Here is a 25,755-nt window from a genome sequence, read left to right as displayed (position 1 = left end):
TGTTTAATTAAATGTTACCTTCCTAGCCATGTCCATGAGGCAAACATCTCCAACCAATCCGGCCAGAGGGTCATAGGTCCAAAAATAGCCCGAAATGACACGAAAACCGTCTCCAACAGAGGGTTAGGCCAAAGGGCCACTACTACAATATTAGCTTTAGGTGGCGGATGATGGTGGCGGATATTAGAAAAATCTTGTCGGTTATATCCGACATAAAGTCCTAGCGGATATCAAAAAAATATTGTCGGTTATAACCGACAGTATTTTTTAATCCTTTTTTAAAAATATTTTTGAAGATTCTGGTGGTTTTTAAGTTAATGGTGCCAGTTATAACCGACATAAATTGATTATTTTATTATTTTACTTTCTGACAATTATTATTTTAGTATTCTGGCAGTTATAACCGACATAAATGAAAATTTTATTATTTTAATATGTTATATTGATTAAAAATAAATAAATAAACACATTTTTTAAATATTTTTTTTTTCACTCATGACCCTAAAGTCTAATGAACCCAATTCCCACGATTTCACATTCCCATCCCGGGGTCAACCACATCCCGGGCCCACTTTACTGCCGTAGCACGATATTGTCCGCTTTGAGCCCCGACCACACCCTCACGATTTTGTTTCTAGGAATTCACACGAGAACTTCCCAGTGGGTCACCCATCATGGGAGTACTCTCGTGCGCTACTCGCTTAACTTCGAAGTTCCGATGGAACCCGAAGCCAGTGAGCTCCCAAAAGGCTTTGTGCTAGGTACAGATGAGAATATACATATAAGGATCACTCCCCTGGGCAATGTGGGATCTTACAATCCACCCCTTTTAAGGGTCCGACGTCCGTCAGCACACCACAGCTAGGGTTAGGCTCTAATACCAAATTGTACATCCCGACCCGGGCCCGGGGTCCACCATATCCTGGGTCGGGGTGTGTCAAACGAGCCATAAATTTTCTGAGAGAATAATAACAACAGACTACAATCTGAAGCTCTATCATTTTTGTAATAAGGATTATGCTCCCTTATAGGCAAGCAACAAGATACAAAGAAATTCAAGCAATTTTTTTCAATGTGTCACAAAACACATTGTCTGGCACATAAACACACATGAACATATGGTGTACTCTATCATGTTTGATTTTATTATTTTAAAATGTTGTATTGATTAAAAATAAATAAATAAACACATGTTTTAAATATTTTTTTTCGTTTATAATTGGAGCTGTAAAAAATCATTAAAATTTTTAAAATTGTGATTTTTCGTTAAAATCGTTAAATTGTGATTTTTCGTTAAAATTGGGTCGAGGAGTGTAGTTGTAAAAAAATCATTAAAATTGGAGCTAAAACAACCGTTAAATTGTGATTTTTCGTTTATAACCGTAAAAAACTTTTGTTCCGTTACGTAATCTCTGAATGTTTGTTTTTTATAATTTTTTACATATGCAATCTTGAAGTGTGTACAAATAAGTTTTACGGTTGGATCGTTGAAAAACGTTTCGTATAATGCATATTGCGTCAAAACGGTAGATTAAACAAATGTCACAGCCCGTACCGAGAATATATATCGGGAACGTGAAATGACGGGATTACCCTTAGCGGGTACTAAGGTATGTGTGTGTGACATATAATTGGTTTAAAACATACATTCCTAAATTCTTGGAAATGAATTAAGTTTGATTTAATAACGTGATATGTATGTTTGTGTGGCTAGGGTTGTGAGTTGGACTTGTTTTTTTTTTTATGGATCACACCCACACACACGGGACACTTCTCATTCCTTCCCCCGTGTCTTCTCTCTCTCTTCCCTCACGACACACTCTCTCTCTCTCTTCCTCTCGAAACGTACAGACCAACGTCAAAAACCCCTGAAACTTCATGGATCGAAGTGGAGATTATCACCATCGTGTTTGTGAGTGTCCTATGAACTCAAAGATACCATTTTTAGGTAAGAAATCCTTCGTTTTCACATTGAAAACTCGAGGTCCGAGTTTGGCACTATTCATGAACTTTGTGTTGGTTGATTTTTAGGACAATCCAACCTCACAGTGAGCTTAGTGAGGTTCTAAGGAAGCTCGGGGACGTTCGTTTGGAAGTTTTGGACATCGGGATCACCATGTTCAAAGTTGGCCGGTTTTCGTGGGATTTCTTCGGTGAGATTTCGTGATTTTTAGAGCCTTAAAGTAGTATAGCGTGAAACTACATGTTTAGGGCTTCATTTTGATAAAAAAAATTCGAAGAAAACGGTTGAGAAATGAAGGAGAACAAGCGATTGCAAAATTTGCCCGGAATCCGGCCGCTTGAAAAACCAGTCCGGCGAGCCCAGGGTAGGAGACGACACGCGCGGCGCGTGGCCTGCGCGTAACCGCGCGTCTGGCCGTGCCTTGGTCGACGCGTGGCGGTGCGTGGGGCTTCCAAAAATTGTTCTAAAAATTTCTCGACGTCCGTGACGTTGAGTAGGTCGATGTGGTATATTTATATACCCAAATTGAGCACCATATGAGAAGTTATTTCGAATTATTGGTTATGTGTTTTAATTAACGTTTTTATAGTTGTTTCGCATATAGGTGACACCTATCCCGAGGACGAGAACATCCAGGGACGTCACGGGGGTTACGACCCATCGACTTACCAGTGAGTGGGCAGTTTTGTTTTCGTATTACCTATATACTACTGTTTTTCCCAGAAAATGCATTTATATGAAAATATGTTTTAAAATGCCATGCATGCAATCGATGAGCTATTTGAATTGATAATTGATGCATATATATATGAATTGACGATGTGGACGCACATGTGAGTTTTACATTATTCATACGATTTATTTTATGTGAATTGCATTGAAAGCTCATAACATGCACCCTAGGTGTTAGTGCTTATATTATTCACCACACCGCATGCTCGCCTTGGATCCAAGTAGGTGAATGTCGTACAAGCCATGTGAGGGTTACGACATGCTAGTCGTATAGATCGCTAGATGTGATTCCGACTAGTGGGTGACCTTAGTTATGCGCACCGATGATTGATGAGAGAAGCACTAGAGCGTATTCTTACACATTTCATCGTACAGACTACCTTACGTAGTTCCGAGTGACGTGCAGAGTAGGGCCGTATAGGTCACTGTGGTGACTCCGGCTGAGTGGGATATTGAGCTATAGAATCAGCCGTACAGGACCACTGTAGGGTCTCTGGTTGATTTATTATTTCACCTGATTTATATTGATGCATTCATATTATATTTTGGCATGGCATGACATATTTTTTCTGAAAAGCGTTGAAAGATTGTGAGCTGAGTTTTGATGATATATATATTTGTGTTTTTATAATAAATTTCTGGGAAAGTATACAGGTTTTACGGTGAGGGGTTAGAAATGTTTTAAATGAAATGTTTTTGGAAAATCTTTGGTTTTACTAACCCACTCATCTTTGTTTTGCGCCCCTCCATGTTTTAGTTAGCAATTGGTGGCTCACGAGGTTCTTTTCGGCGTTCTGACAGACGTTCTGCATGTAGGACTCACCTGCGGGTGTTGTACTTTTAATTATAGTCCTACTTGACTGCACTTGATACCTACGCTCTGAATTCGTGTGTTTTACCTTATAACTCACTCTTTTATGCTAGTAGGTTGTTACTGCTAGTGGTTGGTTTAAATTCTTTCATATTTCTATTATATCTTGCTTCCGTGTCGCACTTTTGGCTACATCACGCTCACATGACGGCCAGCACGCCTTGATTTTAGGATCAGGGTGTGTCAACAAACACTTAAGAGTTAATATTATACTTCCATCAAGTATAAAGTAAGATTTGTGGTATCTACTAGTGTAAATATTTTAAATTGAAGATCAAATTTGTTCATTGTATTCTTATAGGGTCGAGGAGTGTAGCTATAAAAAATCATCAAAATAGGAGCTAAAACAACAGTTAAATTGTGATTTTCATTTATAATCATTGAAAACTTTTGTTCCGTTACCTAATCTCTGAATGTTCGTTTTTTGCGACTTTTTAGGTATGCGATCTCGGAGTGTGTATAAATAAGTTTGACGGTTGGATCGTTGAAAAACGTTTCGTAGAATGCGTATCGCATCAAAACAGTAGATTAACCAAACACTTAAAGTTAATGTTATACTTCCCCATCAACTATAAAATCTATCCACTAGTGTAAATATTTTAAATTGAAGATCGAATTCGTTCAATGCATTCTTATAGGGTCGACGAGGGTAGTTGTAAAAAATCATCAAAATCGGAGCTAAAATAACCATTAAATTGTTATTTTTCATTTATAACCGTTGAAAATTTTTGTTCCATTACGTAATCTCTGAATGTTTGTTTTTTTACAATTTTTTACATGCAATCTCGAAGTGTGTACAAATAAGTTTACGGTTGAATCGTTGAAAAAAGTTTCGTAGAATGCATATCGCGTCAAAACGGTATATTAAACAAACACTTAAGAGTTAATATTATACTTCCATCAAGTATAAAGTAAGAATCCACTAGTGTAAATATTTTAAATTGAAGATCAAATTTATTCATTGCATTCTTATAGAGTCGAGGAGTGTAGCTATAAAAAATCATTAAAATCGGAGCTAAAATAACCTTTAAATTGTGATTTTTTTTTTTTATAACCGTCGAAAACTTTGTTCCGTTATATAATCTCTGAATGTTTGTTTTTTACGATTTTTTACGCATGCAATCTCGGAGTGTGTACAAATAAGTTTGACGGCTGGATCGTTGAAAAAAGTTTCGTATAATGTATATCGCGTCAAAATGGTAGATTAAACAAACACTTAGAGTTAATATTATACTTCCATTAAGCATCCACTAGTGTAAATATTTTAAATTGAAGATTGAATTCGTTCATTGCATTCTTATAGGGTCGAGGAGTGTAGCTGTAAAAAATCATCAAAATCGGAGCTAATATAACCGTTAAATTGTGATTTTTCGTTTATAACCGTATAAAACTTTTGTTTCATTACCTAATCTTTGGATTTTTTTTTTTTTTGCGATTTTTTACATATGTGATCTTGTAGTATCTACAAACAAGTTTGACGGTTAGATCATGGGAACTAGTTTTGTAGAATGCATATCTCTGTTAAATTTGCCTAAATTTTGAAGTGGGAAAAGTAATTTGTGCTAAATTTTTATTTATGTTTTTCAAGTATTGATTAGACAATCATTGTACAATTATCTTTTTTATTAGACAATATTTAGTTTGTGTGATGACATTTTCATTGCACAGTTATCTTTTTTATTAGACAATATTTAGTTTGTGTGATGATATTTTTATTGTACAATTATCTTTTTGTTTCTTTATCGCATATTTTACATGGGTTATTATCTATTAAACCAAACAATTATTTATTTAATTTTTAAAAACGTATTTAATTTAAATACATATTATTTATTTATTAAACGAAACAATTATTATTTTATTTTTTTAAATCGAAACAAAATTTTGGGGGGAAATTTAAAATTTTGGAAGGGAATTTAAAATTTTGGGCGGGAATTTTGGGGGGATTTTTGCCTCCATTTTGTTTCTATCGGTTATAGCCGACAGTAATGAAAATGTTTCTATCGGTTTTTATTTAAAAAAAATGTTTCTGTCTGTTTTAACCGACAGTAATGAAAAGATTCCAAAATAAAACCCTTCCCCCTTCCCCCTTCCCCCTTCCCCCTTCCTTCATTTCCCATTTCTGCCGTTTAGCTCTTATCCCCTCTTCTCTCTAGCCTCAAGCCCAAAGCCATGAGAGCTCTCTTCCTCTCTCTTCATTTCTCTCTATAATCTTCAGCCTCATATGTCATCCCTCATCTCTAATCTTCTCGGCCTGTAACCCAAAACCAAAACAACCCACACCCCCATTTCTTAGACATCTCTGTTTCCAGTTTCCTTTTTTTATTAGAAAATAGACGAAACCCTCGTGCATGTGTGCTTTCAGTGCAGGTTCAACAATCAGCGGAGAGATCAAGAACACGAATAGAGTGACTGCAGAATTTCAAATCCGCCTGATACAAGCGGAAAAATCAAGGTTCTAGATCTGCAAGAAAACGTATAAGGTCTCCTTCCCCAAACTCGAGCTTGATCTTGTGCATACCATATCTCAAGTTATATCTATGGAATAATGGCAATATCTTGGTTTGTGCATGCATGCATAAATCAAATATGTTGTTCAATATGCTCATGAATCTGTTCTTGTTTGCTTGCTTGTACCCACCAATACCTTCTCGAGCCAAGCGTGTGCATAATTGAATCAGTATTCTGCCTTGATGAGCCGTGACCTCTGTGCTACTTAGATCCCCAAAAAGTAGAATGCGTGTATTAGGAATTTGATGAATGGATCTAAGTGGCATAAAAGCTTCTCAGTAACCCCCTCTGTGAGTATTTCTGAACTATGTCTTTTTTTTTCCGCATCGGCATTGCCAAATCCCATTAATGTTGAGGAATGGATGATGAATGTGCTGGGGTGAATAAATGTTAATTGCACGCCCATAGTTGAGATTAGGTTGAATCAACTCCGAATTGAATACAAAACTCTGTGTTGATATGGAAAATGAAGCTTGAAATTATTACACAAATGGTGGAAAAAAAAAGTTCGAGTGTGAAGTTTCACTTACTGGTAGATGGCTTTTGAAACAGGGTTGTCCAGATTGCAGAAGAAATCCATGACTTTTGAAAGATGGGCTGTTCCGAATCTATTGTCTCTCTCCCTCTCCAATGTTCTTTGAGGCTGATGCAGTAACCAAGGCTCTCATGCATGTATTGGAATCTAACAAGAGTCACATGCATATTGGAACCATCAAATATATTTAATTGAGTTTTAGAGCAACACAAATAGTTAAGTAGTCATTTAAGAACATTTTAAATATTTTTGGGGTAGAGCAAAAGTCCAATTCGGACTAGAGTTTCATGGGGTTGTATTCCTTATAAATATATGTACTAAACCCTTGAGAAGGGGACTTGGATGAATTAAAATATATTTTGCTTTGTGCAATTGAAGTGAGTGATTTCTCTTCTAAAATCAAGCATTTGGCTAGGTCGTGTGAGCGAATCCACAATTAGCGACGTGAGTGAGCTCCGTTGCCCCTGGTTGAGTGATTCCCAGGTTATCTATCCCCCGTCTCCTTGAGACATTTGGTTCTGTCCTACATCAAGTGGCATCAGAGCAAGTTTTCCGCTGCAGTTAGAAGATTATGGCTGATATTTTTCATCTGCTTGAACATCAAATGGTTGAAGAGATTAGCTTGGTTGATTGGAATTCTCCACCAGTTTATGACAAGTATGTTGATGATGACATGGAAGAGATTAAGAGGATGCATCGACATCTCACCAATCAAATTTCTCGCATCAAAAATCGACGACGAGGCGTTGTGGTTTCCGAAGGGGAGGGAGGCATTTGTTTGCAATGTGTTGACCATTTTCATGATTATGCTCCGTGGTTTGAGTCAACTGAAGAAGGAGATTGTTGTTCAACAGTTTACAATGAATTGGCCCAAGATACGGTTAGTTTGAATTATTTTAGTTCAAATTATGGGTGTGAAAATATTGAGGCTTCGTCTTTGATTCATTTGAGTATGCCTCCCTTATTTGATCATTGCTTGAGTAATTGTGAAATTTGTGATGGTTTTAGCTTGAGTAATAACAAAAGTTTCGGTGGGAGAGAAGAAGGGTTTTCATCTCACAAATCTTTGAAGGAATTCAGTGATGTTGCTGAAGTGGGAGATATCAAATTTCAAGATATTGTTGATGTGAAAGAAGATACCACTTATGAATACATTGATTTTATTGGTTTTGATATTTTTAATTGGAAGGCTTCTCAAGTTTTAGTTGATTTAGTCAATCAAATGAAGATTGATATCAGTTGGATTGCAAGATTTTTCATGGAGCATGAATGTAGCACTTCAAGAATAAGAAAATATTCCAAGTACTTATTCACATGGAAAGCCAAAAATCAATGTCAAGATTATAACGGAGTCAACAAAGATTTAAACTCGTGGACGAGTTTCTTCAGAGAAGAGGAGAATGATGCAGTAACCAAGGCTCTCATGCATGTATTGGAATCTAACAAGAGTCTCATGCATATTGGAACCATCAAATATATTTAATTGAGTTTTAGAGCAACACAAATAGTTTAAGTAGTCATTTAAGAACATTTTAAATATTTTTGGGGTAGAGCAAAAGTCCAATTCGGACTAGAGTTTCATGGTGTTGTATTCCTTATAAATATATGTACTAAACCCTTGAGAAGGGGACTTGAATGAATTAAAATATATTTTGCTTTGTGCAATTGAAGTGAGTGATTTCTCCTTCTAAAATCAAGCATTTGGCTTGGTCGTGTGAGCGAATCCACGATTAGCGACGTGAGTGAGCTCCGTTACCCCTGGTTGAGTGATTCCCAGGTTATCTATCCCCCGTCTCCTTGAGACCTTTGGTTCTGCCCTGCATCAGAGGCGTTCTTGTGATGCAGAAAGTGGTTTATATATTTTTATTATTAATATATTTTCTGTCAATTTTATCCAACATAAAATGCTTTTATTTATTTTTATTAATAAATTCTTTGTCGGTTATAGCCGACACAAGTTCTGTCGGTTTTAACCAACAAAAATGCTCTTATTTATTTATTATTAATATATTCTTTGTCGGTTATATCTGACATAATTTATGTCGGTTTTAGAATATTTTCTGTCGGAAATTTCATTTCCTAACGCTGGCAATTCTGTCGCTTATTATATCTGCCACTGCATCTATTTTCTGTTGGATTTTGCTTAAAATCCGAAAGTAATATACGTCTTTTGTCGGTTTTTGGACCGCCAGTTATAGATAATTTTGTAGTAGTGGACTTATTGCCATAATAACTGTCAAATTTTAAAAATCATACAATGCAAAAGGCACGAATCAAGTAAACACTAATGCTTATGTTTTCCCTTTGCTTTTCCCGTATACTGCATATACACCTTACAAACACATCATCACATTTTCTAATTATCGCATAGAGATAAATTCTGTCTTTAGATTGTTGGAGCAATATTACAAAATATGAAAAATAACAATATAATTCCAATGATAATAATCATAAAGAAATTCACAACATCAATTATATATGATATTAATATAAACAACTAGAGAGAAAGTTAAAAAAATTGACAAACTTGGAGATTGAGGCTTGCATATGCAATGTCCTAAAGACAGAATTTTGCCCCTATTCTTGTGTTTGTAGTTCGGTAGGCGTCCATCTATCAGGATTCAACAATCTATAATCCGAAGTCGAAGCACTTTAATATTCGAACTCTGGGGAACTTTATATATTTTGTACTCTTAAGACATGACTTGTAATTTAACAAACGAATAATGAGAGAAATAGAGTGGGGAAACCATATTTCTCAATAGTAAAAATTAACTCTAATTATGTATATCTAATGATAATGGTTTTATGGGTTAATATAGAACCCATTGTGTTGTTTGGTGTAAAGATGCAACTTTGCATCTATGTAACCTACACTACGATCATCAAACTACACATCCCAAATTACAAATAATGTGATGCAATTCTTTGCATCAGACGTAACACTTAAGAATAAACAAGATTAATTTTTTCATTCAATATTTGAAATTAAATACAATAGTATCCAATAAATATTATAATATAAATCAGTGTTCTAAAAATCTCCTTAGACGGCGCCTAGGCATTAGGCGGTGGAGCCCTGATGTGTTTTAAGGCAAATCGTTACAGAAATCAGTAGGGAGTTGGGCGACCGCTTAGGCACTCCCTAGGCGCTCTAGGTGGTCCAAACGGCCTTGAATGTTGTCTTCTTCTATCGCAGGCTCTGCAACTTCCGTCTTGAACTCTCTTCTGCTCTGTGCATAGTTCTCGTCATCGTCTTCTCTTCTGCCCTAAATCATGCTATCTCATCTTAAGCAGACTCACATTTTTAACTCCAACTCTTGTGATGCCAGACTTGAAAAAGAAGGGAATTTACAGAAGAAAATGGAAGAAGATTAGCGAGAGGAAGAAGAGGAAACATAAAAGAAAAAAAAAACGAAATGAGAACGAAGATGTGAGAGAGGAGGAAGAGAAAACGGAAGAAAACCCAAAATAAAGAGCTTTCCGGTTTTCAAGGGGTCAAAAGGTGTTGAAGAGTGTACCACTCTACTATATTTACTATCATGTCCACCACTAGCCCTATTATTAAATAGACAATTGATTTCTTTAATATGTTTTTTACACTATTATACCTTTGATATGAGATTGAAACCTTGGGTAATGTGATAGAGGTATGGCTCCACCAATTGGGAGTGATATGGAACAAGTGGAGTGCAAGGGTCATTATGTGGGTTTTGTTTTAATACTTTATTGTTTTTTCTAAGACCAAACTATATTTATATACTTGAAATCTTACATTACATAGATATTATTCTTTTTACAAAATTACATATTATTTCATATTTATTTATATATTACATAGTAAATCTAATTAATTTATGTAATATATAATAAATTCATTAAATCCGCCTAGGCCTTGCCTAGCCGCTTAAGCACTAGGCCCTAGTTCACCGTCCGACTAACGCCTAGTGTTTTTTTGAACCTTGATATAAATTTCCAACAACTAATTTATTATGGTTGACTCATTGTTTGACTTAACTGAATTTCATACTTTCTTAAAGTAAATATATAATTGTATTTTAAATAAAAATTTAAACAAAATAAAAACTTCAAGAACCAATATTGGTATTTCTTCTTTTACTTTTTGTTTTACTTGAAAAAACGATATTTTACTTTAAACTACAAGAAATGAGCTTCTAACTCGGTTGCATATGCCAATATTCTCCTTAAAAGTAGAATGCAACAAAAAAGAAACTCAAGTGGGTTGTATTTTACTTTTCTTTTCTTTTTTTTTTTTAATGAACAAGGGTTGTATTTTAGTATTTAGATTGAAGGAAACAAATAATCCACTTAAGCCTATATCGGCCCAACTATAATAAAAAGGAAGATAACTTGAAGAAGCCCACCCAACTCTTACCCAAATCTTTACAATTATTTAAAATGACGATAATATCCCCGAATTGGATCTAGTTAATTCCGTCTGTAAGCAGCAGAGAGAGAGAAATACAAAGACTGAAGAACAACTGAACAAGAAGAAGAAGAAGAAGAGAGAGAAAAATGGGGAAAGCATCACACTCGTCAACGGCCCAGGATGCGGTTGCTCTCTTCGATTCTCTTCGCTCAGCTTACTCCGCCACTCCCACCACTCTCAAGGTCTCCTTCTCTCTCTCTCTCTAATAATTCACAAACTGAAAGCAGAGAAAAGCTTAACCCAAATTTTCATTTTCTTTTTGTATGTGTTCAATTTCCAGATCATTGATCTCTATATTGGGTTCGCCGTATCCACAGCTCTTATCCAGGTAATTTCATCATCTCAATTTCAGTTTTGGGTGCTTAGAAAATTCGGAAAATTATCATTTTGCAGAGATCGCGATGCCCCATTTCGATGCGATCTCGAGGAAATAGAGCTTTGCTTGTATAGATCTGAAACTAGTCAAATGAGAAAAATGACTTACACCAGTGACTTGAAAATTGATTTAGTTATTTCCTCTCTGGCTGTTCACAAGACATGGAGTTACTACAGAACTTTGACTCTTTCACCGGCATGGCATGTAGATACATCTAAAAGGTTTTACTTTGTGTAATCATTTGTGTTATGGTAGGTGTAATTTTGCCAACAATAGTCTATTTCTATAGTTATGGTAGGCCTAAATTTATATTTTTTAATCATAAGTTTTTTCACAAGAGAAAATTACTGTCTGCAAGCATGTTTGGGAGTACAACCGTACAAGTGCCATGTTATTTTCTAGATGTTAAGTAAGACGTTATTGTAGACGAACATAGGTTTGAGGTTCTAGTGACAGTTCTTGTTTGGATAAATAACATGGATTCATGCGACCACCCTGTTTCTAGAATTACAGTTCTGGACTGTCTACTGCCGTATTTCGTCAATGTTAGATTCACCATGTCCACTCTTTGTCTCTATCACCTTAACATATGTTTATTTGAATTCCTAGAAAACTAGAGCTTGAATGGTTGAAGTGAACGTCTGCATTGGAACTCTATATCGTTCGTTTAATCTTCATTTGGTTTTCTACTTTGTTTTGAACAGGTAGTCTACATGGCTATTGTCGGGTCATTCCCATTCAACTCTTTCCTTTCAGGAGTACTTTCTTGCATCGGGACGGCAGTCCTTGCTGGTAAGGAGGAATATGTAGTTTATTTCTTTTTCAGGTGTAAATCCATATTAGATGTGAGGATTTTAACTCTCAACCTGATTATTTCTTTTGCAGTTTGTCTCCGTATTCAAGTGAACAAAGAAAATAAAGAATTTAAGGTAAAGTGTGATTCTTGTCCTTGTGTCCGATTCACAAATTGGTAGTTGTGACATGTTTGCATATTCTAGACCAGTTTTCTTTCTCGTGTCAATTCTTCATCATATATTGAGATATTACAACATAGCTAACATTGTCTTACCACAACTTTCTCATCATATTCCGTCATCCTGATCTATGCGTGTAAAAACTGCAGGATTTAGCACCGGAACGGGCTTTTGCAGATTTTGTTCTCTGCAACTTGGTGCTGCATATGGTGATCATGAATTTCCTTGGATAAGATTACCATATTTTAGTCGTCTTGGATATTGTTTCCTTCAAAGTCACGATTAGATATGATAACAAACTAGTTTATAAATTTGATGTGACGACTCTTTTTGGTATTTTTTTGCGTAAACTTCATACTATAAGCTATGCAGCGACGAAAAAATTAGTAAAATTTGTACTTAAATCGTTTAGCGAAAGTAAAAGTGCAAACAATACATGAGCCTCCCAAATGTAGGCATTCAATCTTCAGTGGACTCCTCCTGATCCAAACAAATTGGTAGCCGTAGCCCTTCTCCACGTAAGGTTCCACATACACCTCCGCGCCCCGATGTCGATGGGCACCGGCTTGGACGGGCGTTGCGGCGATTTTTATTTTGCAAAATATGGGTCACCCGTTTTCATAGGAAGAATATAAATATCTTGCTCGAGAACCTCTCAAAAGATGGGTCGCCTGTCAGGCCCAAAAGAAAATAAATATCTGTCATTGTCCAAAAATGAGCAATAGCAGAGGTTTCAGGGTCTCTCTCACTCGCAAAGAGCCATGATCTGCCGGACTTTGAGATCCGCTCCCGTGGTCGGCCGCGTACAGGAATGCGTTGCCATGTTCCGCCGCGCAATCGGTGGAGAAGTAGAAGCCCACGCGAAAGCCAAGTCAGAATCGGTTCAGGGGCATAATCGTAAGTTTCCGTTTATCTTTTAGGGTTTATTATGCAATGCGCCTATTTGGATTCTTTTAGGGAGTTTATGTAGATAAATTGTAAAGTGCTACATTTATTTATTTAGGGAAAGTTTAATGTAAATAAAATATCCATCTGCGTCCTATCCTTGAAGTTCAATTCCGTTCCCACCCTGGAGTATGTATTTCAGTTGTAACTATTTGTTGTTGTAATAGAGATTAAATTATTATTAAATGATTGATAACTTTGTTATAAAATCCTCCCAATCCTATAATATTTATGAAACTTTAACGAAAAGCTTTTAGTACTGTTCACTTTTACGAAAAACTACATTTTACACTAAAAAGTCAATCATGATATTATTACTCTACTTTTTATTTTGTCCTTATAGTTAAAACTTAAAGTTTTCAAACTATTTTCATTAGTTTTCCTTAATATTTAATGTCATGTTGTAGTGACTTATCTTGTGTGTTGGGAACAATATGGGCGTTGATGTGATTTTTGTTCTTTTTGTTTTTGGTATTTAATAATGGCAGGAAAGAAGAAAGGGCACAAGGACTTGGAAGCAGAATTAGCAGCAGCAAAACTTAGATATGGTCCTTGTGGAGTTTGTGGAAAGGACAAAGACCACACGAGTGCTGGTTGCCCTTACGTGATAAATATCCCAAACCCTCTGGAGGTAACTCTTGTTGACGGTAGGTATGGAATAGTTTGTGATTGTTGTGCTCAGCCGGGGGGCCACCCTACTCGCCGGGGCTGGACAGGACGTGCTACTCTCAAGTTGTGTACCTATTGTATGGTATTGGGTGAGCACTGGACTACAGATTGCCCGTGCGTTGAGCCCCAACAACGTGAGAAATGGAGAAAAGAAATGAGAGAGGATGATATTTTGGGAGAGGAGCCCAAGAAAGAAGAATTTCTGGACTTAGAGGCATATTTGAGGGACTTGCGAATGATGGCTGAGTTAAAACCATATGACGGTTGAGGAAAGGAATGGGGAACTTGATGTTGAACGCATGTAAGTGTCATCTCAAAGTACAGGTCTTGTTTGAAGTGCAGTTAGTTTTCTGTTAGGTATGGATGATATATGGGAGTTGACCATTTTACCATTCATGAGGTTCGTGAATTGGTTGTTGGAGTGATTCAAAGAGATTTTCCATTTATATCTCTCTTTGATATCATATCATATTACCCTCTCTATACCCTAAAATTATTTTCGGTTTTCGGATTAAGGAGCGCCTCAAAAGATGATGAGTGAATTTCCAGAATGCATTAATTAGTCGTTCCAAGTGAAAAAGAAGTTGCACATCGTCTGAAAACATCAGAAGTGATCACACATCGATGGCTTCAGTTCCATCAAGTTCATGGTTCCTCAATCAGTCGCTTCTGACGTTTAATTTCTAAACCACCACCTCAGGAGTACTCCCTCGAACCAACCAAACCAATGGACAAATTGGAATTTTGTACGTAGCGTTCGGAGGAGCAACGCCAAAAATATAAGGCCAATTAAGAGAGCAATTTCGTTATCTTGCATATGATGAAGCGATTTTTATTTTCTTCTCTTGGGAACATGCAGCAAGCCCACTGTTAACACAGGGTCCTTTTCGGCCCCTAGAAACAATGCAGGCTCAAGAGAAGGCCCGACTAAGGCCCAGGGAAAGAGGAGAAATCAAGGCTCATGGGAAGAAGGGAGCACCAAGACCTCAGGGGTCGAGAGAAGAGAACTCGTTGGCACACGACACACTCTCTCTCAAGTGCTAAGCATGCAGTGGTTGTTGACGGTAGGTATGGAATATTACTTTTGGAATAGTAAGTTTGTTCATTTGCTCATCTATGTTCCAACCACCAATAAGGATCAGACGAATTCTAATAATACTTTTGATCCCTTATTTGGATCCTTTTTTTGGCCGCGACTTTTCGGTTATTTAAAATTTGCGTTAATATTTCACTCAAATCATAACTTTGTCGTTCACGATATATGAAATGATAAACCACTTAAGAGATTATCCTAGAAGGATGGTTGAAAGACGGCGAAAGTCCTAACGAAATGACATAAGTGGTGGAAGAACCCACCAGACCTATAAGTAGAAGGAAGTTCCAGCAAAATTAACAACGCACAATGTCCATAAATTACCATGCAAATAGAAACCAAAAGCACAAGGATAAATAATAGAAGATCAAAATTCACAAGGAAGATTCACATCTACAAAATCATTCATTCATAGATGGGATCACAATTCTACAAGTTACAAAAGTCGGAAGAGTAAATTGTAACAATAGTTCCTCAACTAAAAATCTATTATCATTGGTCCCTCCAAGTCATCAAAACGTGTAGTTATGGTCATTTTCGTTATTAATGGTAATAAATTTTTAATTGAGGGACCATAGTTGCATGTTTTGATGAGTTGGAAGATTAATGGTAATGAATTTTTAGTTGAAGAACCATTACTCAAATTGAGTTAAAGTTAAGAGACTGTTGCTACAATTTACTCAAGTCGGATACTGAAGAGAACCATCACGAAGTCTACTAAAGAGGTATGACAATTCACATCGCCATCTGAAATGCTGGGCATAATTCCAAATAAATATTATACTTTCAAGCGATTAACTTTGTTTCCCAAAACTCAAACAGTGACTACAGTCAAATTACAAGGTCATTAGAGGCAAGTACGGCTTCATGTTCGCCAAATTGGATTTCGTTGAAGGCATGATGTATACTTTCTTGCCTTCAACATCCAAAAACTTAATACCAGCTAAATTCACTAGTAGAAAAAACACTTTGCGCGACGTATGTACCTTCGTTGCTCAAAGTCAAAAATCATTGCCTAAGGGTTTGCGCGACGCAACCTTCATCGCGCACAGACACTGACACTAAGGTTTGGGCGACGAACAAGTAACATGCGTTGCGCAAAGCCGTTTTGCACAACATAGTCATGCATCGTGCAAACCCCTTTTTGGGTTTTGGTCAAAATTTTTTTTTTTTAATTTTTGATAAATATTGCGCAACGTAGGACATGCGTCGTGCAAACTCTTTTTTTTTTTTTGTTTTGGTCAAAAATATATATATTTTTTAATTTTTGATAAATATTGTAATTAAATTCTAAACAATAATTAATTAACCTAGCAAAAGTATTTAATTATAAAATATATGAAAATATACATACAAGATGTCCGAACAAAAAAGAAAAAACAAGTAATCTTCTAAAGTAAACAATAAAACGATGAGATATACAAAGAAATATCAAACTATCCTGAGACCTCCAACAAACAAGGACATTGTCACTTGAAGCCTTCACATTTTTTTAACACCTCCAAACAAAGGACCTTGAGAGCAAACTACTGCCCCTAATGCTTGAGCCTCAGCAATTGTTGCTTCTCTCTATCTGCACAGACATAAGCATATGGATCAAGAAAAAAATTTGTACTTGTATAAGTAGAACTCTTGAAAAATTATATTAAGGGGGATCCTTTGAGAAAAGATAAACACATGATAGATTATGAAATTGCTAAACAGCCATGGATTCAATTCTACCAACCCCGAATACCAAAGAACATATATTACTATAGGTTCCCCGGTATGTATGGATTGCACGAAAACAAATGCAAGGCTTGAAATTTCATATTGAGACATTAAATAGTAGTATTGTAAGCAATAAGAAAGAAAAACAAGCACATTTAAGAAATTTTCATGCTTAATATTTGTTTAGTAGAACGTCTCTCATTGTAGAATCTTTAAAGCAAGTAAATCATATAATTACCGTACTGCAGGGATGGAGTTATGTTGGTGATAGGCTACTATCAGCAGTTATACCTTACAAAGAGAGTGGCTAGTATGACAGACAAATGTGGGTAAAGCCACCTAAGGTTAGCACCCTTCACCTTATCATTTCTCAGTTAATAAGGATCAAGGATGAAGTCCCTCTGGAATATGTCAACCTTCAAAGTTTAATCCACATATCTTATTCAAGTATTCAACTAAAGAAGGCTTAGAATAATCAAGATATGATGAAATTCAAAGAAATTAACTGATCACATAAGCCTCAACATTCAAACATATTAACTGATCACATAAGCCTTAACGTTCAATGATAGTAACTGATCACATAAGCCTTAACATTGATGCATATATTGCCTCTAAATCAAAACCTCGAAAATTTGATTATGCTATGGAAACTGTATCCTGTGGCTTATCACTAGAGCTTAATACTCGAACAAAGTTTTTGAGAGTCGGACTATGTCCCTCTGTATGGTGTATATGTGCATATGTATGTCAAATATTAACTGAGAAGGGTCGTTGGAGACAGTGCAAATTTGAAGATATCTAAAAGTGGTCATTAGGCAACAAAACTACATGATTCTTGACCTTTAACTTGTTAAAACCAGCAATTGGAAGCCCAAATTTTTGTTCTGTTCTAATATTAATAACTGAGATGCAAAACCGTAGAAAATTTATGCTAAAACATTATTTCTTACGATACTGTGAAGCATCCAGCTTCAGCCACAATCCTCTTTTCATAAACTTCATATAAAAAAGAAAAACCATGTGCTATTCTTATAAGCATGATTACAGCAAGCCATGGTGCAAGACCCAAACAAAGTGCATGTGCCATACCAAATCTTGGACTGCATAACATGAGAAAGATCATAAGTACTACTAGCCGATAACTCCAAACATGTTTAATTAAACAAATGAGCACGTTGTTTGTTTGCATTAATGCTTTCCAGAAGAGATTAGAGTACGTTCCTTGTTAGAGATTAAAGGGAGACTAACACTTTCATGGTAATCAATTACCATGTGAATGCCATGAAAAACAAAAGTTCCACAGACGGATGTTTCTCACTACAATTCAAATTAAGGAAAAATAAAATGCGTTGCGCAAGTTTTACACAAATTATTTTCCATCCACAGAAAAGAATACAAACATAATTCTTCCACAAAGAAAATGCAAGGTAAGTCATGTTATGCGAAAAGAAATTCCTTTCACAGAGGCAAAGATACTTAATATAAATACAAAAATTGGTTTCAGAAACAAAAGACTAACATATTGAAATATACAAACCATGCATCCTAATTTTCTGCTCGAAGCAAATAATCAAAAAGCCAAACAAATTTCAAGTTTTCTTTGTCAGTTGCAACAACATTTGAGTTTTTATTGTTCTGTTATGTCATATCTTCTAAAGCAAATTAAGAGCCGAGTTCACAGCTGATTTCGAAATCTCAAGTAAACCCAAATATTACAAATTTCCCAACAAAAAATTAAAAAAAAAAAAGAAAAACAACTTTCCTTTCATTTCTTATAATTTCTCAATGACCAAATAGATAAAAAATTCACAATAATTCAACACATACAACAAATTAAAGACAGCAAGATAAAAAAAATCACCAGTTCTTGGCCCAAAGCGGCTTGAAATGCACTGTCAAGCAGATCTTCTCCCCTCTATATACATCTGAACCAATCCAAAATTACCCAGAAATTAACGGACTTAAATTACAATCAGAAAACAAAAATGAGGGAAGAGGGAAAATCGTAAAATCAAAATAAGGCCGACCTTTTGGGTCTTGCCGTCTAGCTGAGGGAGCTCGATTTCCGATGCAGTGGCAGGGTAGGTGATGGGGATATTGAACTGGAGATCGAACTCGTACTTGAGGAGGTTGTAGACGTACCAGCACTTGCCAGTCCACCGATGGCGGCGGATATTCGGAACCAATCGTTGTCGTTGGACTTGTTCATCTGGGTGTATTCGAACCTTGAAATATCCAAGAGCGTGAACTAGCTGAAAACAATTCCCTTTGCAGACCCATCCTTTTCAACCATGGATTTGACCACAATCATTAAATTAAATATGCAAATAATGAGATTGAATGTGCGAACCTGAAGAGGACATCGAAATTGACGGCGGCGTGAGCTTGGCCGAGGTGGAGGCATGTGAATTTTTTTTGGATGAAGGCAGAAATAGAGAGAAATCGAGAGATGGTGTTGGGAATGAGAGATAGAGAGTTTGAGAGAGTGATTGAAGACCGACAGACCTAGGAGGCTCAAGGCTGCTGCGCGAGATGTGAAAGACCGAGTGAGACCAAATTTGGGAAAATTAAAAAACAGCGCCTAATTTTTACAAAACAACCGCCAAATTTTTAACACATTGCGCGACGCAAGTATACATTACGATGTCGCGCAAAGTGGTATAAAATTCTACAAAACTAATTTCAATGATCCAACTATCAAACTTGTTTGTATATGTTTCAAGATTGCATACACTAAAAATCGCAAAAAAAAAAAAAAACATTCAGAGCTCAAGTAACGGGACAAAACATTTCGACAGTTATAAATAAAAAATCACGATTTAACGTTTATTTTAACTCCGAATTTGATGATTTTTTACAGTTACACTCCTTGACACTATGTGAATACAATGAATGAACTCGATCATCAATTTAAAATATTTACACTAGTGGATACCACAAAATCTTATGTTATACTTAATAAAAGTATAAATAAACTCTTAAGTGTTAGTGAATATATTGTTTTGATGGGGTACGCATTCTACAAAACTAATTTCAACAATCCAACCGTCAAACTTGTTTGTATATACTTCGAGATCGCATACGTCAAAAATCACAAAAAACAAACATTCAGATATGAAGTAACGAGACAAACATTTTCGATGGCTATAAACGAAAAATCAAGATTTAACGGTTATTTTAACTCCGATATTGATGATTTTTTACAGCTACACTCCTTGATCCTATATGAATACAATAAACTCATTCGATCGTCAATTTAAAATATTTACACAAGTTGATACTACAAAATCTTATGTTTTAGTTGATGAAAGTATTAATAAATTTCAAATGTTAGTGAATCTATCGTTTTGATGGGAAATGCATTGTACGAAACTAGTTTGAACGATCCAACCGTCAAACTTGTTTGTATATGCTTCGAGATCGCATACGCCAAAAATCGTAAAAAACAAACATTTAGATATCAAGTAACAATCAAAACTTTTCGACGGTTATAAACAAAAAATCACGATTTAACGGTTATTTTAACTCTGATTTTGATGATTTTTTACAGCTACACTCGTTAACCCTATATGAATACAATAAACTAATTCGATCATCAATTTAAAACATTTACACAAGTGGATACCACAAGAGAAAAAGGCAATGCAAGAACCCACCAAAAAAAAAAAAGACTTCGCGCGACGTAGGTGCCACTGCGTCGCGCAAAACAGCTTTGTGTGACGAGTTGTACCAACGTGGCGCAAAGTCCTTTTTTTTTGTTTTTTTTACCATTTTGCTTATGAGTACAAAATAAATAAATGAAAATGTACTTAGTAAATACATATACCATTGATTTTGATGGGATACGCATTGTACAAAACTAGTTTCAACGATCCAGCTGTCGAACTTGTTTGTATATGCTTCGAGATCGCATACGCCAAAAATCGTAAAAAACAAACATTCATTGATAAAGTATGGGACAAAACTTTTCGACGGTTATGAATGAAAAATCACTATTTAACGGCTATTTTAACTCTGATTTTGATGATTTTTTACAGTTACACTCGTTAACCCTATACAATAAACTAATTCGATCAACAATTTAAAACATTTACACAAGTGGATACCACAAGAGAAAAAGGCAATGCAAGAACACCCAAAAAAAAAAAGAATTTGTGCAACGTAGGTGCCACTGCATCGCTCAAAACAGCTTTGTGTGACGTAGTTGTACCAATGTCGCGCAAAGTCCTTTTTTTTTTTTTTGCTGTTTTGCTTATGAGTACAAAATAAATAAATGAAAATGTAGTAAATACATATACCATTGATTTTGATGGGATATGCATTGTACAAAACTAGTTTTAACAATCCAACTGTCGAACTTGTTTGTATATGTTTCGAGATCGCATACGCCAAAAATCGTAGAAAACAAACATTCAAAGATCAAGTACGGGACAAAACTTTTCGACGGTTATGAACGAAAAATCACTATTTAACAGTTATTTTAACTCTGATTTTGATGATTTTTTACAACTATACTCTTTGACCCTATATGAATAAAATGAACTAATTCAATCATCAATTTAAACATTTACACAAGTGGATACCACAAGAGAAAAAGGCAATGCAAGAACCCAAAAAAAAAAAAAAAAAAAACTTTGCGCGACGTAGTTGTACCTACGTCACACAAGGTCTTTTTTTTTTTTTTTTATACCCTTTTGCTTATGAGTACAAAATAAATAAATGAAAATGTACTTAGTAAATACATATATCATTGATTTTGATGGGAAACGCATTGTATGAAATTAGTTTCAACCAAGGTATTAAATATCGGTAATATCGGAAATATCGGTAATCCGAAAACACGGAAATATCGATGGAAATATCGGTAAAATATCGATATCGATAAAAATTACATGGAAACCACGGAAATTGTAAGAAAAACTTGGAAATTTTTATTGAAACTTTGTAGGATGTTTATTTAGTCAATTATCTATTAGTTTATCACAAAAAATTGGAAGGAAATGCATTGCATGATGGATTTAACATTATCAAGTTGATTATATAGCGATCTGACAAACATTATGAGTGTAGAAAATATGTAGTAATTAATGAAAGAAGTCTAAACACACCATAATCATTTATATATAATGAATTAGTACAATATTTTACACTTTAGTACCACATAGAGTTCCTATGAGGTTCAAAATTTTCACTATCTTCATCATCTCTATGTGTAGAATGAGTGTATTGTGAAGAGTAGTTATCAAATGATAAATCCCCAAAATAGTTTTGCATGTAATTGTTAACATGCCACCCATATGGATCCGAGATTGGTTGAGGTTGTCCATAAGAAAAATCATTTGAAGATTGAGTCTGGGATTGTTTCCATGAGTCGCTCGATTCCATCCCAACAGGAATGGGATATGAAGGGTAGAGATATGAAGGGTAGGGAAATGGTTGGTTATGAGTATAACCATAGTTACTACTTCCCAATCCAACAGAGTCTGAAGTTCTAGATAACGAGTCATCTTCTTGACTTGACAAAATCCCCTTACCTCTTTCTCTGCGAGTATAGTCCTTCCCTATGGCACCAATTCCTGGTCTTGCCTGCCTACTGCCATGGTCATCATCCTGTGTTGCATGCGTGAAGTTTGCCTCACCAGTGAAGGGGCTCATATATCCGGGAGGTGGTGGTCCATAATAGTTTCCATATCCACCACCACTACCTCCAGCTCCACTACCTCCAGCTCCACTATGTCCTTCATCATTCCCACCTCCGATGGTAGGTGAGTCTCCTGATCTTGTACTAGAGCTATCATTAGTATCAGCACGATGTTGTGGTTGTGTAGGATTGGAAGAAGGTGGAATTCCAGTGTTTCTTGGTCTTGGGAGGAAAAGTTCATCCAAAGAGTCAGCGCTGCTAGATCCCACCTCCTCCTCTAATACTCTTTCTACATTTATCCCTTCATTACGTGCTTCTTCAGCAACTCTGGGAGCTGGGTTGCCTTCATCATCATCTAAATGAAGAGGTCTAATCCATTGAAAAAGTTGGTTACCCTCCGTATCATCATCTTCACCAACAATATCAAACACATCTAGTGGGTCACCACGGTCGACATGATCTATTTCTGCTTCCTTATCTCGAATTTGAAGCTTCATGTTGTAGTAGCAATAAACTAATTTTTCCAACCTACTATGCGCCAACCTATTTCTTTGCTTTGTGTGTATCAGTGCAAATGTGCTCCAATTTCTTTCACAAGCAGATGAGGAAGCTGTTTGTGATAATACTTTGATTGCTAACTTTCTCACAGTTGGTGCATCGGTCCCATACATGATCCACCATTCAGCTACAATGAAAAACAATGTTGATAAGCCTAATAACTCGAACAAATTCTATTATAAACTTATAGTGAAATATGTTTACACTCACTAGGAGACATTGTTGTTCGAGCAGCAATTGATGTTGGTTCTCCAAAAGTTCTTCTTGCATCTTTAAACCATGTTAGCTGAATTCAATAAATCGTGTTAGTTTAATCCAACAAAGTAATTATTAATATTATAATTTAAGTAATTATTATAATTTAAGTAATTGTGTACCTCATTTCCAAATTGGCCAACTGCTGGTGATGCAGGGTTTAATTTAGAGTATACATTATGTACAGCACGTATAAGGGTACCATCATCTCCAACACCGGGTCTGTATTGGTATCGAGGATTCAAATAATATGTTGTTCAAAGAAACACATACTCTAATAAGAGAAATAAAACTTATGCAACTAAAGAAATGAATTGCAAATTATGACATAATTTATACCTGCTGCATGCAAATCGTGGTACAATATACCATCGATCTTCAATTATCTTGATGACCCACCTTGCACCATGTTTTCTTTCCAATTCATCCTTCACTACACGCATCAACTCATATACTGCCCCCATAGTAGGATACACTTCTGTGTCAACGATCCGTAAAACTTTGTAAAGAGGTTCAAACAGTTGGCACACATGTTCTGATTGAGTCCAGAAAGCATGATCAAGCACTATACTTTCCACCATACGACCTGTATTTGAGCGGCTGAAATTGTGGTTGGCCCAATCGTCACTAGTGAATAGTTGCTTCAACCCTGCTTTCTTTTTCAGTAGGCTGTCTAATGCAATATAGTTGGTGGCGAATCGAGTGGTAGCTGGACGAATGATTTCTCCTTTGCAAAATTCACGCATCTTTGCCAACAACCAACCGTGATTGTAAATATAATTTGTGATCGTTCTAGCTCTTTTGACCACAGTAGCAACATTCTCTCTCTTCCCCATTGCCTCAAACATGAGATCAATACAATGTGCTGCACATGATGTCCAAAACACATTATGATGCTTCATTAACTTTTTTCCAGCTTTGACAAATGCAGAACCGTTGTCGGTCACGACTTGGACAACAGTATGCTCTCCCACCTCCATGATTACATCCCTCAATAATTTGTAAATATACTTGTAGTTTTTTATATGGTCTGAAACATCAACAGACTTCAAAAAAATTGTCTTTCCCTTGGAGTATACCATGAAGTTTATGATAGACAATCTGGTCGGCCCAGTCCATCCGTCACACATGATTGTGCAACCATTAGTTTCCCACTTTGACCTCAACTTGTTAACATACTCGCCAATGTCTTTATACTCCATATCCAAACATTTGTTTCTTATCTCATAGGGAGTGGGAGGTTGTACTCCAACAACGGCCTGTTGACATCCCACTACCATATTTTTGAAATGATGTGATGATGCTTTCTCAGCAGGAACATTTTCATAGATAAAGAACTTGCTAATTAGACGCCCCATTCCCTCCTTCACATTACCTCCTTTGAAATAACTCCAAACACTCTTTTGACGTGCGTTGGATGACTTATATAAACTTGGGGCTATTGGTGGTGTTGGTTGTGATTCTCTAAGACTGCCTCCCCGTCTCATTTGTGCACCACCACTTGTCCCGAAACCTTGTCCCCTATTAGGAATTTTATGAAGGTGTTCTCTTTCCCATGCTGACTGTTTGGAGGCACGTAATGCTTGTTTCAAACTGCATCGTTCTTCAGGTCCCATGTCATCATCACATTCGTCCTCATCGTCATCATCATCACTGTCAACCGCTTGGCCAATGACTTCTCCTCGTAGCCTAGCTCGAATATTTTCCATTCCATGTGTTATCTTTTCCTTCTGCTGTTTTTTATTTTTTAATAATGTGCTGATGAATGCCTTCACTTATGGGGGGACATTATCGCATCGTTGGACATTTTTTGCTGAATCTAATCCACTAAGATGGTACTTAAGTCGTGTCACTCCGCCACTCTTCATTACCCGACCACAATATTTGCAAATTGTGCCATGTTTGTTTCCGTCTATTGGGTCTCCATGTTCCCAAGCTGGATCACGTTTAGTAACTCCACTTGACATCTTAAATGTACCTATATTTATTTTTCATGAAAATTAGACAATTATTTTTTGATAAAATAAGAGAACCTAAATAATAAAGTTATTCTACAGAAGAATTAAATACGAAGTAATGAAAATGAAAATGATTGTAAAAATTTAATGAATAATCCAATTTGATAATAATCCAATTTAATGAATAATCCAATTTAATGAAGAATAATCCAATTTGATAATAAAACCCAATATTAATGAATAATAATCCAATTTGATAATTAAAAAAACCTAATATTAATGAATAATATTCCAATTTGATAAAAAAATAATCCTAATATAAAACATGGTGATGAATAATAATCCAATTTGATAATAATCCAATTTAATGAAGAATAATCAAATTTGATAATAAAACCTAATATTAATGAAGAATAATCCAATTTGATAATTAAAAAAAAACCTAATATTAATGAATAATAATCCAATTTGATAAAAAAAATAATCCTAATATAAAACATGGTGATGAATA

General features: G+C 35.7%; 3 protein-coding genes and 1 long non-coding RNA gene across 7 annotated transcripts; 2 read left to right on the top strand and 2 right to left on the bottom strand.

Annotated features, from left to right (window-relative positions):
• Positions 1 to 11,073: 11,073 nt before the first annotated feature.
• Positions 11,074 to 12,748, top strand: LOC126621530 (dolichyl-diphosphooligosaccharide--protein glycosyltransferase subunit DAD1). Its single transcript, XM_050290061.1, has 5 exons — positions 11,074 to 11,244; positions 11,343 to 11,390; positions 12,143 to 12,230; positions 12,324 to 12,367; positions 12,562 to 12,748. Exons 1-5 carry the CDS (start codon positions 11,149 to 11,151, stop codon positions 12,643 to 12,645), a joined length of 360 nt encoding a protein of 119 aa, XP_050146018.1. The 5' UTR covers positions 11,074 to 11,148; the 3' UTR covers positions 12,646 to 12,748.
• Positions 12,749 to 12,894: 146 nt separating this feature from the next.
• LOC126621527 (uncharacterized) lies at positions 12,895 to 14,477 on the top strand. The gene is made up of 2 exons (XM_050290054.1): positions 12,895 to 13,309; positions 13,846 to 14,477. The coding sequence occupies exons 1-2, from the start codon at positions 13,174 to 13,176 to the stop codon at positions 14,292 to 14,294; spliced, it is 585 nt and encodes a 194-aa protein (XP_050146011.1). The 5' UTR covers positions 12,895 to 13,173; the 3' UTR covers positions 14,295 to 14,477.
• Positions 14,478 to 16,424: 1,947 nt separating this feature from the next.
• Positions 16,425 to 19,393, bottom strand: LOC126621536 (uncharacterized). Of its 3 annotated transcripts, none has more exons than XR_007623067.1 (4): positions 19,183 to 19,393; positions 18,860 to 19,098; positions 18,694 to 18,757; positions 16,425 to 16,692 (listed from the first exon to the last, which is right to left on the bottom strand). It is a non-coding gene; the product is annotated as an uncharacterized LOC126621536 (long non-coding RNA). The 3 variants fall into 3 exon arrangements; XR_007623064.1 differs by having other exon boundaries at positions 18,860 to 19,084; positions 19,183 to 19,392; XR_007623065.1 differs by having other exon boundaries at positions 18,860 to 19,057; positions 19,183 to 19,389.
• Positions 19,394 to 21,597: 2,204 nt separating this feature from the next.
• LOC126621511 (uncharacterized) lies at positions 21,598 to 23,617 on the bottom strand. 2 transcript variants are annotated; one of them, XM_050290027.1, is made up of 3 exons: positions 23,409 to 23,617; positions 23,242 to 23,317; positions 21,598 to 23,158 (listed from the first exon to the last, which is right to left on the bottom strand). In XM_050290027.1, exons 2-3 carry the CDS (start codon positions 23,249 to 23,251, stop codon positions 21,984 to 21,986), a joined length of 1,185 nt encoding a protein of 394 aa, XP_050145984.1. In that variant the 5' UTR covers positions 23,252 to 23,317; positions 23,409 to 23,617; the 3' UTR covers positions 21,598 to 21,983. The 2 variants fall into 2 exon arrangements, with proteins under 2 accessions (XP_050145984.1, XP_050145985.1); XM_050290028.1 differs by lacking the exon at positions 23,409 to 23,617 and having other exon boundaries at positions 23,242 to 23,391.
• Between the last annotated feature and the right edge of the window lie 2,138 nt (positions 23,618 to 25,755).

The sequence above is a fragment of the Malus sylvestris genome, chromosome 5 (genome assembly GCF_916048215.2).
Source record: "Malus sylvestris chromosome 5, drMalSylv7.2, whole genome shotgun sequence".
In the NCBI taxonomy this organism is placed as follows: domain Eukaryota; kingdom Viridiplantae; phylum Streptophyta; class Magnoliopsida; order Rosales; family Rosaceae; genus Malus; species Malus sylvestris.
The sequence above is the reverse complement of the archived record's forward strand: the minus strand, read 5'-3'. Positions and strand labels throughout refer to the sequence as shown.